The 13,763-nt window shown below is 44.6% G+C and overlaps 1 protein-coding gene across 2 annotated transcripts in view; it reads right to left on the bottom strand.

The window, feature by feature from the left end:
* The window catches only part of plppr5b (phospholipid phosphatase related 5b), a 97,216-nt gene extending 85,494 nt beyond the window's left edge, over window positions 1–11,722 (bottom strand). The window contains exons 1-2 of one of the 2 annotated variants that reach the window (XM_056364675.1): window positions 11,429–11,722; window positions 6,288–6,372 (exon numbers count right to left, since the gene is read on the bottom strand). In XM_056364675.1, coding sequence (XP_056220650.1) covers window positions 6,288–6,350 — 63 coding nt within the window. In that variant the 5' untranslated portion in view covers window positions 6,351–6,372; window positions 11,429–11,722. Of the gene's footprint in view, window positions 1–6,287; window positions 6,373–11,269; window positions 11,295–11,428 lie in introns of those variants that run through there. The other variant, XM_056364676.1, reaches the window with a different exon arrangement.
* Window positions 11,723–13,763: the final 2,041 nt, after the last annotated feature.

The following is a 13,763-nucleotide window of genomic DNA, read 5'->3' as shown; positions in this document are numbered from 1 at the left end:
ATTAATTGAAGCACTAACAACCCTGGAGAGAGTCTTGATCTACTTTGTAATTATCTGCTCACCAGTTGCCAGGAAAGAGGCTCCTCCAGAGAGAGAGAGAGAGGGAGAGAGAGCATGATTGTGTACCAGTATTAATGGAGATGCATGAGCAGCAGAACACACCTCGTGTTCCTCCCCGTCTCTCCAGTTCGAGTCAGAGCAAAGACGATCACAGCTTCGTTTGTTAGCATCAACACAGCTTCATGTAGCTATGAATATATTTATACCACATAGCTCAATAAATCAATATTTCAATGAAGCTTTGAGCCTCAGATAGAAAACAGGAGCGACGACGTCCGTCCCACAGACATTATAAATATTTCAGACTTTGTCCAACAGTGTTTTTGTGTGTGAACAGTGTGTAGCTCATCACACACAGATAATATCTCTGTCCCCACCCTTTATGCTGTTTATACAAACTCAGCAGTTACCTGATAAAGTCTGCTTAGCATCTATAACACTCATGACACGACAGGTTCTCTTTTAAACACTAATAGCATCTTTTATTTACACTTCCTGCACAAATGCCCCCCCCCCCCCACCCCCCCACCATTCCCAGACGATGAATCTGATGAGTTGCTGCACCGTGAGGTCGACGTGTGTGATCTGAGCCGAGGTGCACCGTCAGCAGAGGCAAACCAGGCAAATGTTTGGGGCCCTCACGGAGAAAAGGGGCCCCTGATGGCCCCTCATATTGGCACATTTTGCAATGACGACTATAAACCCGAGCTGCACGACATGCAAACAAATCATATTGTCATTATTTTGGCAGTTATTATATTCAGTGTGAAAAAAATATAAAACGATGATGAAGTGATTTTTGTTGGTCTCGTACCAAACAAACATGTTGCTTTACGTCTGAGCAGACCGGTGGACTGAGGTGAAGAGGCCAGGCGGTCACAAAGAGTCACTTCCTGTCCTGAGCTAACAGCTGACGACCATGGAGAGCCAAACTCACGAAATCTGAACCAGCTACATCTTAATGACTCACATCCAAATGTGTGACAAATGAAAGTGGGTGTCTCAATTACAGGAAGTGATCGGCTGGAGTGAACCGATCGATTCCAAGGACACGGTTTAAATTAGACAGATGGTTTGAAGAAGGGAAGATCTGTCTGAGGGTTTGATATGAAACTTGATCTGCTGTTTATCACAGCACTTCAGAAGCTCAGAGCAGTCACAGCTTTCATCCATCATCCATCCATCCATTCTCTAAACTGTTTATCCCACTCAGAGCTGTGACCCTGAGGCCAGAGGAGACAACACGCAAACAGAAGAGTCACATTTACCCTCTCCTCTTTCTCAGATCACCTCATATCTGATAACGTTTTATTCTGTCATTCAGGGGAAATCTGTCCGCAAATGTTCTATGATGCTGAAGTCAGAGGACTGAGAAGGTCGTTCCAAACTTCTTCTTTCTTTAAGGATCTCGTAACAGATTTTAGGTTGATTTGCATCATTGTCCTGCTGTAGAACTCGGCTTCTTTTCAGTCTCACTCCCTCGACTGATACTGTACAAATCTACGTCTTAAATAAAGACATGTAAATAAACATATACACAGTGTAATGGGACTGATTAGAATCCTGTTGTTCTGCTGGCAGTCACCAATGAAACTCTGTGATTCTCGATACTAAATTTGATAGAGAGAGAGAAACAACTGGGCTCTTTGGGACCTTTGACCTTTGACCTTTAGCCACCAAAATCTAATCAGTTCATCCTTGAGTCCAAGTGAATGTTTGTGACAAATTTGAAGAAGTTCCATCAAGGCGTCACTGAGACATGGTGTCCAGGAGGATGAGACGGACGGACTCATTCTGCTCTGACTGTCTCCGGCGCAGAGGAAGAAAAATACTGTGAAACATAAAGTTCATAATCAAAAGATGCAGAGACTTTAACTTTACAGCTGATGAGACATCTGTTAGTTTCGTCTGCTGTTTTGTTCCCAGACAGGAAGTGGCAGCGAGCCGCCACATGATGTCAGATAATCAAAGCATTACTGTTCTAATCCAAACTAATTGATTCCTGGTCTCTCAGGAAAAAACAAAGCCATTTGTTAATAAGTCAATCTCTATACGTTCAGCTGATCCAACACGTCCCACAGGAAACTGAGTCACAGTACAGAGTGTGTGACTTCCTCCTGCTCTGCTTTCCACTCTCACATCTGACTTCAGACTCTCAACACAGACAGGCTGAACTACACGTGTACTGAGTGTGACATGAAAATCATTCACTGTGATCAGCTGATCAGCAACATCAACCGAGGAACGACAGCATCACAGTCAGGTGGTGTGACACCTGCTGAGGATGGCTGACATGCACATCATGGATGTGGTCGAGGAGAAACACAACATGAGCATCATGGTGGAGAGTCACCTGGCAACAGAGAGGAGGCCCACAACGCCCGACAAGACAGAGTGAAAGAATGAAGTGTTTACTTTGACTGAGAGCTGCTGGAGTCATGAATGAAAACAGCAACAAACACTGACGTGGTTCTGGTTCTGAGGAGAGCGAGTGAAGTCCACACGGTCCAGAGAGAAAGAAAGTAAGTAGGATTGATTTCATTCCACCCATGCAAGTCTGCACAGTGACCTGCGCCTCATCCTCCATCCCCTTCTCCTCGTCTCTCTCTACTGTAAAGTCATGCAATGTCCCACACACACACACACACACACACACACACACACACACACACACACACACACACACACACACACCTGCACAGAACAACTTGGACACGTATGTGCAGGAACAAAAACACCTGCATTAATCAAACGATGAATCTCACCTGTAAGAACAGGTGAAGAACGAGCTGCTAAACATGGTCGACCACATCTCCCTCACACTGAGGGATGACGTCGAACGTTACAGACTGTGAGGCTGAGATATGTGGCATCCCAGGTTCCCAGCATGCACCGGGGCAACAGAACTAAATCTCATTTTATAAGTGATTGTATTCGTTACAGCTGGTTTATATTTTACATTGTGTTCTACAGGTTTTCTACTTTCCATACTTCATTTGTCGTTGGACTGTGAGTGATGCTGTGGGCAGCACAGTGTGTCGCATCAGAAAGACTTTGTTTAGTTCTTTACAATATTAATATTCATAAACACACTTCATGTCTTCAGTACATGATGTTATAATGTAATGTCTTTTACATACTACTGCACAGCTTACACAACCCTCAGCGTGTTCAGTGTCGGTATGAGGTGCAGCAGTGACTCCATCCCTTCACTGACTGAACAGGCTGCGCCCTCTAGTGGCCAGTCCCTGAACAACAAGTGTTCAGCTCCACAGACTCTGGATCCATCATTTAACTCTAAACATACAAGGTGTTTCTGCAGGTTTCTGTGACATGTGATGAAGTAGACGCTGGTGATTAGAGACGAGGTCTGTCTGAGAGAAGAAACGACAGATACAGTCACTAACTGTCACAAGTGACATGAGCTGAACAGCGTCTCCACCAGAGCTCCCAGCATTCATCTGTCACACTGGACACGTCCTCCGAGCGTGGACGAGAGGGAGAAGGTTAGACTGTCACAGGAAACTCAAACCAGGACACAACGACTGTTCACCTCATATCACACCACAGCCGTCAAACGTGTTTCCCATCAACCTGAAGAAGAGTCCATTCACATATTTATTCATGGTTCCGCCCTGAGTCGGGTCTGATTCTATGATCCAGAGACGATCCATAAAGAACCTGGTTTCCATCTTGTTCTTTCATTCATCTTGTCTCATGGATGAGTGCAACACACACACGCACACACACACACACACACACACACACACACACACACACACACACACACACACACACACACACACACGCACACACACACACGCATGGAGGACGTACACGCTACATGCAGCTCTGGCTCATGGCACCTGAACACTGATTGTGACTGATGCACATGTGGAGATGAACACTGTCATAAAAACAGCTGATTTCAAAGAAGATGCCTCAGAAAACAGCTCAGACGTGTGACTGCACATGATCCAAAGCTTCATGCTGCAGCTCGCTCTCCCTCCAGTCACAGGCAGGTGACGCAGAGGGAGAAGAACGGCGCCCAGAGGAGGCGCCCAGCGGCAGGACAGACAGACAGACAGACAGACAGACAGACAGACAGACAGACAGACAGTCACCTGAATCACCTGTTCTCCACTGTTCACCTGTCTCTCTTGGTTTACTCTCCTGTGACTCTCCTGCTGTCTCCGTGTCTTTCGTCTCTGTCTGAGACATCATGTTTTAATAATGAGCTGTGTTCAAAAGTTTTACTGTCATAATATTCTGGGGAAATATTTAAAAAGAGGCTGGAAACATTCCTGAAGAATCAGTAACTCTTCAGTTCACCTTCAACGTTTGCTGTCCTCAATACACATCAAACCAAATAACAAATAAAACATGAATGAAATATGAATATAATATGAAATGATGTTTCCTGAATCTAGAGCCTGAATTTAACGTGTAACACGTTGATTTGGACGAGCTGGGGTTGAGGTTAGGTTATGTTATGTTAGGATTTTGTTAGGGTTAGGATTATGTTAGGGTTAGGATAGGCTGGGGTTATGTTGGGGTTAGGTTATGTTAGGGTTAGGATAGGCTGGGGTTATGTTGGGGTTAGGTTATGTTAGGGTTAGGATAGGTTGGGGTTTTGTTAGGGGCAGAACAGTGATGCTGCCCATGTTTCTCTCATCTAAACACTGAAGCAGCAGCAAACAGTCACAGCTGATCCGAGGGTCATGTGTCATAGTTCAGTTATTGAACAGAGGGAGGGTTTATGATCAGTGATGTCACATGGGAGGCCAAGGCCTAGAAGTGGGCGTCGAGTACAGCTGATCTTCTCAGGTGAGGTACGTAGATTATTTTAATGTTTGACGTAACTGATGACGTGACGCCTTGCATCTCGTCTGTAGCATGTGACCGCTGCTGGTTCACATTATATTTTATAGTTTTAGGTTTATAACTGATCAATATTTACTGGTTGTTTTTATGATGGACTGAGACTTAGTATGAGAATAATAGTGTGACATTATTATTGATGCTTTATGTTTCTTTAAATATATTTTATATATATATAAATATAATATATATAATACTATAATATAATAGCTGCTTTTATACTGACACTTTAATATAATCATTTACTGTATAATATCCAAACGTTTGCATCTGCCTGTTTCACTTGTGGCCACTAGGTGTCGCTCTGTTCACATGAAGCTTGGAGAGATGAAGTCAGTTCTTCATGAAGCTTCATCTCACCATCACTATGGCAGCAGCTGATTACATCCAGTTTCTGTATCTTCAGACGAGCTGAGTCGTGTCTCAGGCCACAACAGCTCCTCCACACTGAGCTTCACCTGAGCTCCACCCCCTGACTGTTACTGCCAGCTTTAAAAACCACACATGCACTGAGACAAAATCAAGGTGCAATGATCAAACTGCTGTTTCCAAGATGAAGAGGGAACGTTCACACTCACACTGGGAAGAGATGCTGTTGAGATTAAGTCTGACACTTTCAGACAAGTGCAATTTTTCATTTATATATTATATCATAAGGACATGTTTTATATGTTCTTTATCTGGACCTCTAATCTGCTTCTTATTCTCTATTCTTTGCTGAGGGAGCAACTGTAACTGAAGCTACCTTCACCCTGAGGATCAATAAAGTATTCTGACTCTGATTCTGATGATTGAATATCATTTATCCTGACAGAAACATCTGTACCACGGACCACAGAGTATACACAGTCAACACAACACACACAGCTGTGTTTCATTAAACACACAATAACCAGCCTCAATTATTGATCTGATTTGAATTTAACTGGAAACTGACACGACTCGATCAGCTGATGGTTTTACAGCAGAGAGGTCTCACTCTGCTGGATTTGTTGGAACTACAGAAAAGGTTATATTTCTATAATAAATGCTTTAATATCTGCTCAATTTGATTTAAATCTTTATTGTAACAATTCCACATCACATTCTGTCTCATTTGAAATTCCACACAGCGGAAGGTAAAGATGACCTCTGACCTCCGACCCTCACCTGAAAACGCGCTTGAATATGGTAAAGTACATGAACGTGACTCTGTGTTTGATTTTCTACTTTACAGAGACGTGTGGTTTCACGTCGTTGCCACTAGATGGTGACAGAACACAGTCCAGTAACAACCCAGTACAGCTGATCTGAAGTCTGTGGTGAGACGCTGTGAGCGGCGTCATTACAGGTGAATCTCGTCTTACCTCTCCGGCCAGTGACGTCAGCAGCTTCCTCTGCTCTCTCCTGCTGAGGCGTGTGGGAGGCATGACCACTTCCTCCTCTGAAGATCTGCACAGGAGAAAAACACAAAGGTGAGAGGAGAGTGAGACACCTGTCAGCAAGATGATCACACAGTCGTATCAACACGTCTGTTATTCTCTTCCTGTTTTCAAACGCTCCTCAGGACACGCCTCCTCAAACTGGCTTCTTCTGTTTAACTCAGAGTTTAATCATATTTATTTCATCAAGTTATTTTGTATTTCATCCCAGTAGTTGCATCTTTTCCTGTGTTGTGAGTCCCTGAGTGACATGAGAGGCTCCTATAAATAAAATGTATTATCATTATTATTGTTATTATTATTATTAACACAGGCTGAACATTATAACCTTCACTAAGGAGGATTTATTACAGGACTGTTGTGTTCCTAATAAACTGACATTACATACACTGTATTTAGGTATTTACTATGCGTATTATTTTTGTAAGTATGGGATTATTATAACAATTATAAGGCCTGATTGTTACTTGAAGATGCCTCCAAAGTCTGTAAAGTCCACAGCTGTGTCTCAGTTCAGGGTGTCTTCCTGCAGAGGAAGCATCCGAGGACGGACTGCGCCACAGCGACCGGACTGAACCATTTCAAACACGTCCTTCTTTTCCAGGACGACAAAGGATTTAACAGGTGGATCCTTCATGGTCCAACATATGCCAAGATTCATTGCTCTAACCGTACAACTGTTAAAAGACCAAGGGCCTTAAAACCTCAAGTTTTAGTCATTTCGGTTCGTCCTTCACGCTCGACGACGACGACGGCGACGCCTCCGTCGACTCCTCTGGAGGTTGCAGCTCCTGAAGAACAGCTGATGTAAGTCTGCACCAGCATCTCACTCTAATCAACGGAGCATCTGGACGACAGATCTTTATTCACTGTATTTACAAAACATGATCATTCAGGAACTTGTCTTAAAAGTAAGAACATTAAACGCGTCACATCTGTCCTCCACTGGACGCACCGATTGGCCAGGCGTCTCTCTGAGGTTACGCCCAAATGTTTTCATAAAACACAAACGATCTCTGTCCACACTGACACACCTGAAAACACATGTCACATGACCATTCACTACACTGAGCACGTGCGAGCCGGTGTAAACAGGAAGTAGATCGTCTCCTCTGCAGTAAATCCTCTGAAGGAGGAACAGCAAAGATCAGGTGATCAGAGCCCCAATAAACCATCTTATCAAACTGGTGCTGCAGGACGACAGCAGCTCAGAGCGCAGGCAGGAAGTGGGTCTGTAGACTGATGGACAACGAGCCGTCCACACTGTGTCCTTCGCATTCACCCTCCATGTCCACAGGGACACTGAGAAGGTCGAAGTGACATTCAAAGTCCAGCAGTCCACCCGGAGAATACACACACACGCACACACACACACACGCACGCACGCACGCACGCACACGCACACACACACACACACACACACACGCACGCACACACACACACACACACACACACACACACACACACAAACAGACCTGCACAGCATGCGCACTCAGCTTGAACTCTAGTGACCTTTATCCCGCTGAGCAGCAGTCTGCTCAGCAGCAGCAGAGTCAGTGAGAACAGTGAATGTTCTGCTGCAGGTTCTCACGTCTGGGTTCTACTGTCAGTCTTCACTGGAGACAAGCAGCTGCTACAAGCTCTTCACATCACTAAGGACTGAGTCTCTGCGTCTGCAAACAGCTGATCTCAGGTCAGTCTGAAGCAGTTCACACAGAGTTCCACTGTAGTGTTAAAAGAATAGAACAAATCCCAGCTGGAACAGACTGCAGATATCAATCAAGCTGCTCCCTCCTACACTGAGGAGGAGCTGAGGAGGAGCTGAGGAGGAGCTGAGGAGGAGCTGAGGAGGAGCTCTGTCTGAGGAGCTGAGGAGGAGCTGAGGAGGAGCTGAGGAAGAGCTGAGGAGGAGCTGAGGAGGAGCTGAGGAGGAGCTGAGGAGGAGCTGAGGAGGAGCTGAGGAGGAGCTGAGTAGGAGCTCTGTCTGAGGAGCTGAGGAAGAGCTGAGGAGGAGCTGAGGAGGAGCTGAGGAGGAGCTGAGGAGGAGCTGAGGAGGAGCTGAGGAGGAGCTGAGGAAGAGCTGAGGAGGAGCTCTGTCTGAGGAGCTGAGGAGGAGCTCTGTCTGAGGAGCTGAGGAGGAGCTGAGGAGGAGCTGAGGAGGAGCTCTTTCTGAGGAGCTGAGGAGGAGCTGAGGAGGAGCTGAGGAGGAGCTCTGTCTGAGGAGCTGAGGAGGAGCTCTGTCTGAGGAGCTGAGGAGGAGCTGAGGAGGAGCTGAGGAGGAGCTCTGTCTGAGGAGCTGAGGAGGAGCTCTGTCTGAGGAGCTGAGGAGGAGCTGAGGAGGAGCTGAGGAGGAGCTGAGGAGGAGCTCTGTCTGAGGAGCTGAGGAGGAGCTGAGGAGGAGCTCTGTCTGAGGAGCTGAGGAGGAGCTGAGGAGGAGCTGAGTAGGAGCTCTGTCTGAGGAGCTGTTAGTGCAACAGGATAAACATCAGATATAATAAAGATGATGATGATAAATGCCATGAATAATTACCGAGACAACCACGTGTGTTAAAAACCAAAGCTTCACTAATCAATAGTGGAGCAGTGATCAGGGAATGTGATTGGTTCTCATTATGTCCATTGTTTCCACAGTGTGATCAGAGCTCAGCATGCTAACGTTGATGCTACTACTGAACCACCTCCTCGTGGTCGTATCCCTCCTCCACTCAGACTAGTTCCAGGTCACTTCCTGTTTATCCAGAGTCAGAGGAGATATTACATATCAACCATCGGTGTGACACTTTGTCATAATTGCTGTGAAGTCTTGAGTAATGGCTAAAAAGTGTTTTGTGAGGTCACACTGATCTTTAACCTTTGACCTTTGACCACTAAAGTCTGCTCAGCTCATGCTTGAGTCCAGGTGAACGGTTGCACCAAATGTGAAGACGTTCCTTTGAGCTGTTTCTGACATATCGTGACGGACAGACGGACAACCTGAAAACAAAATGGCTGCTCTGACTGTCGCCGGCGCAGAGGAGTAAAAAATAAAAGCAGTAAAAAGCCACTTTACCCAGCATGCTCAGCAGCATAGAGAAGACAGAGTCAGAGTCAGAGAGCAGCTGGTGAACTCAGTGGAGCGTTCAGCGAGAGAGAGAGAGACCGAAGCTGCAGGACAGAGAATACTGACCTCACCTTCACACACACACACACACACACACACACCACACACACACACACACACACACACACACACACACACACACACACCTGCTGCAGCTGAGTGGGTGGAAGAGTTGACAGTCTGCTCCTAACTTCACCTGGAAGGTGAGCGAGCAGGTGAGTCCAGACGTGTTAGTTTCTAATTGAAACAGGTCGTTACAGTCTGAACATTAACAGCTCCACCTGCTTTAACTGACTGTTTCTGACCAATAGATTCCATTAAATAGAGCTTCACATCGTGTCAGTGCAGTGTGTTTCAACTTTGTGACTTAATGTCAATATCGACTAAAAACAATAAGAACAAAGTTAATTAAATGTGGCAAAAACTCACATGAACTTTGACCTCAGGACTAAAATCACTGACTCAATCTGAATCATGTAATAAATCAGGGTCACAGCCTCAGCCCGTCTTACCAATTAACCAATTAACCAATCAACCTTCATCCCTGCAGCAGCTGCTCATGGGGCAGCGGTTGAAAACAGAGAGTGGGACTGTTATCACTGCTGGGTGCTGCGGTGAAGACGCTGCTCCACCCTGAGAACCAGTGAAACAGTCGTCCACTGAACGGCTGCTGGACAACAGTCTCACACTGAGCTGTGAGAAGCTGCTTCTACTTTTTACTGACGCGTGAAATTTGATTTCATCGTGTAAATACAACACTTGTGTGTGTTTGATGTTGATGATCTCCGGCTCATCTCTTCATCGTGTTAATCACCTTTAAAAACAGCGGCTCCTACACTTCCCATGATGCAACATGGTGCATGAAGTCTGTTTCTCTCCTGAAGGTTCAGACTGAAAAGATCTTCAGTCTCTGAGCAGCTTCATGAGGGAAGAAACTTCACTGCTTCCTCTCTCATCTCCTTTAGGAAACACTGGAGCTTCCTTTACCCAAGGAAAGGAGACATGCCGTCCCACAATTCCTTGCTGCAGCAACATTTAAAACCACAGCAGAGTCACATGAATGTAGAAACAACAGAGCAGCTGTTTCTGTTTGATGGACTGAAGCTCAGATCCATAAATATAGATTCATTCTCTTTCATCAGTCAGGAGTTGTCATGAAGAACGAGCTGATGAATCTATTGTTACATCATCATCATCATCATCATCATCATCATCACCACAACTAAATACTATAGTCTACATATTCATGTTGTTGTACTGAATCCTCCCAGTGTGGAAAGACATAAACATTCATTTTCTCTATTTAACTTAACTGTATTCTGATCTCAGCTCATTATTTCTATTTAATTATTAGTTTAATGACTCAACTTTCTATACTTGTATTTTCCTTTCGTGTTTTCTTGTTTCAACATTTCATCCTGTTTGTTTTTATCCTCCAGGTGTTATAAATAAAGTTAGTTTAAATTAAATCTTAATGTCAGTTCATGAGTTCTCCTTCACTTCTTTGACCTCGTGACCTTTTCCATGGAGGTCGAGGAGAAGAGGTCATTCTGACCTTTGGACCCTGTAGTCTCTAAGCTAAAGATCAGATGACCCTGATGACGTCACTGTGACAGGTGTGTGTCAGGGTTACAGTCTCAGACCTGAGCCACAGATGTTACACAGCTGTTAAATATATGTAATATACATGAAAACAAACCCAGCTCTGCTCCACTCTGTCTGTGACTGACTTCATCATCACACACTGACAGACTGTGCTGCTGTAACCAGAGACACCGGGTGAAGCTCACAGGTAAACTCAGCTCACTGTAGTAGAAGAAGAAGAGTTGCTCCCTCCCGCAGCTCAACACACACTGAGGGCTGTCAGGTGAACGTCTGAGCGGCTCATGAAGCTCTGACTCTGCCGGCCGGAGGTGGAGACCAGCGGCCACACAGCTGAAGGACACCCCGGGAGAGAGACTCCTACCTTGGGCAGCTCCAGGAGTTTGTGCAGCCTCTCTCGAGTCTCAGCGACCGAAGGCACAAGTTTACCCCGCTGACAGCAGCTCTGCAGCGGTCACGTCATCCGGCTCCACGGGCTCCGGGGCTCCGGCTCATCTCTTCACACTTTTCCGCATCTTCGTTGTGTTAATTACCGGATCCTCAGTGCTGCGTGCACGGGGGGTTCCGCTGCTGGGGGCGCATGCGCGGCTCAGGTCGGGCTCCGAGGTGAGTGCTGCCTTCAAGTGATGTCGGAAATAAGGTAAACCGAGGAGTCACCATCCAGCAACATAAATATATAGAATAAAATTAATTGAAGCGTTTAAAACATCCGCAGATGTTGGTGTGAATTCAGAGAGGCTTCAACAGTCTGACTGCTGGACATTAGAAAAGTGTTTGTGGAACATCTTTGGATCAATGAACCTTCTTCTTGTTTAGTGATTGAAAGTCTCACATACATGATCAAACATAAAAGTCATATTTTTCATAAAATATTGGATTAAGTTCTTAAATTTGTTATTTACCAAATGAGACTGCACCTTTTCTTTCTTTTTTTATTTAATTTAATCTATTTATTTACAGGTGTGTACGTATGCATATAAACACATTGATATACGTTTAAGTAATTTATTAATTATTGTTTTTGTTGTCATAAAATCTGATGGCTGTCATGGGTGAAGGGGGGGGGGGTTAAAAACCACTCTGGAAAAGTGATGTACAATGTTCAACATCAATAAAGATCAAAAAAAGAAACACTTGTCAGAGCGACACAATTCTTTTTCTTTATTTTTTTGACACTTACACAAACATTGATGTTTTTAACAGCTGGACTTTAAATTTGAACCATCGACTAAATTAAACAAATTTCAGATGCAGTTTACAGCCTCATCAATAAAACCATGGTGCTGTTGTTTTGTTTGTTGCTGTTGTTGTTGTTGTTTGTTTGTTTTTTACAATGCAATTCAACAGGGATGAAAACCCTTTTCTGAAACTATAACCTCCATTAAGATCTGGGGATTTATCACAGGACTGTTGTTTTGACAGAATGATAATAACATATGTAAAGATTAACTGCAGGGGTTAATATGTGACTGTGTATAATGAAGCATACATCATGTATCGCCGTTGGATACGATAAATGAAGGGTCACTGAAGCTACGAAAGGTCAGACTTTAGGACTCTTTCTTACTGGTTTCATACACACTGCTCCAGGTTATTGCTGCTGCTTCAAAAGATTATTTGTGATTTTATAAAAAGGTGTTTCTTTCCCATCAACATGTCTGTAGATTTTGTAGCTGCATTTCATTCAGCGTTTCCTGTCTTATGCTGTGTCTGTTTAGAAGTGGAGTCTTTCTGCCTCACACATCATCATCTGTTCATCACACACTGTGTTGACTGTTGGACACACACTCAAACACTTTCACATGCAGCAGTCTTCAGACGTCGGAGCTCAGAGCAGGATCATGAAAGCAGCATCACTCCTGTCTGTGTGTGTTCCAGCAGCAGTAAGAAGAGTCCTGACACACACACACACACACACACACACACACACACACACACACACACACTGACTAATTGTGCAGGTGGTGTCCACTTACCAGACCAGCAGTCATGGAGCAGTGGGAGGAGCTTGTCGAGCAGCAGGTTAAATTCACACTGTAACTGTGTGATCACAGCTTCATCCTCACAACAACACACACTGAGGTGTTGACTGCAGTAACTCAAACACACACAGGGGTCAATGACCTAATGTAACCCTGCTCTGATCTGCTGAATAAACTGATAGAACCACATCATGTGAATCACACTAGAGGTCAGCACCTGCCTCACCTGCAAATCACCTGTCATCCTATTAACCACACCCAGGAAGTAATATGACCCCACCCTTCTGTCTGTAAAGCCCTTTCCCTCCAAGCCACTGAGAAGACTGTGGATGAATGATGAAGGAACAGGAAGTAATGTCAGCATAATTGATTTTATTTTGTTATTCACATATTCTGACTTTAATTTCCTGTATTAGACAGAAAGTGTGTTTAATGTATGAATATATAGAAGGCTACTCAGCGATATATACATATTTATATATAGGCCTACATATATTATATTATATTATTATATGCATCTTTCCCTCTCTCTCTGTCTCTCTCTCTCTGTCTCTCTCTCTGTCTCTCTCTCTCTGTGTCTCTCTCTCTCTCTCTGTCTCTCTCTCTCTCTCTCTGTCTCTCTCTCTCTCTCTCTCTCTCTCTGTCTCTCTCTCTCTCTCTCCCTCTGTGTCTCTCTCTCTCTCTCTCCCTCTGTCTCTCTCTCTCTCTCTCCCTCTG

The sequence above is a fragment of the Seriola aureovittata genome, chromosome 20 (genome assembly GCF_021018895.1).
Source record: "Seriola aureovittata isolate HTS-2021-v1 ecotype China chromosome 20, ASM2101889v1, whole genome shotgun sequence".
Lineage (NCBI taxonomy): Eukaryota > Metazoa > Chordata > Actinopteri > Carangiformes > Carangidae > Seriola > Seriola aureovittata.
Note: the sequence above shows the minus strand (reverse complement) of the source record. Positions and strands in the feature narration are given on the sequence as shown.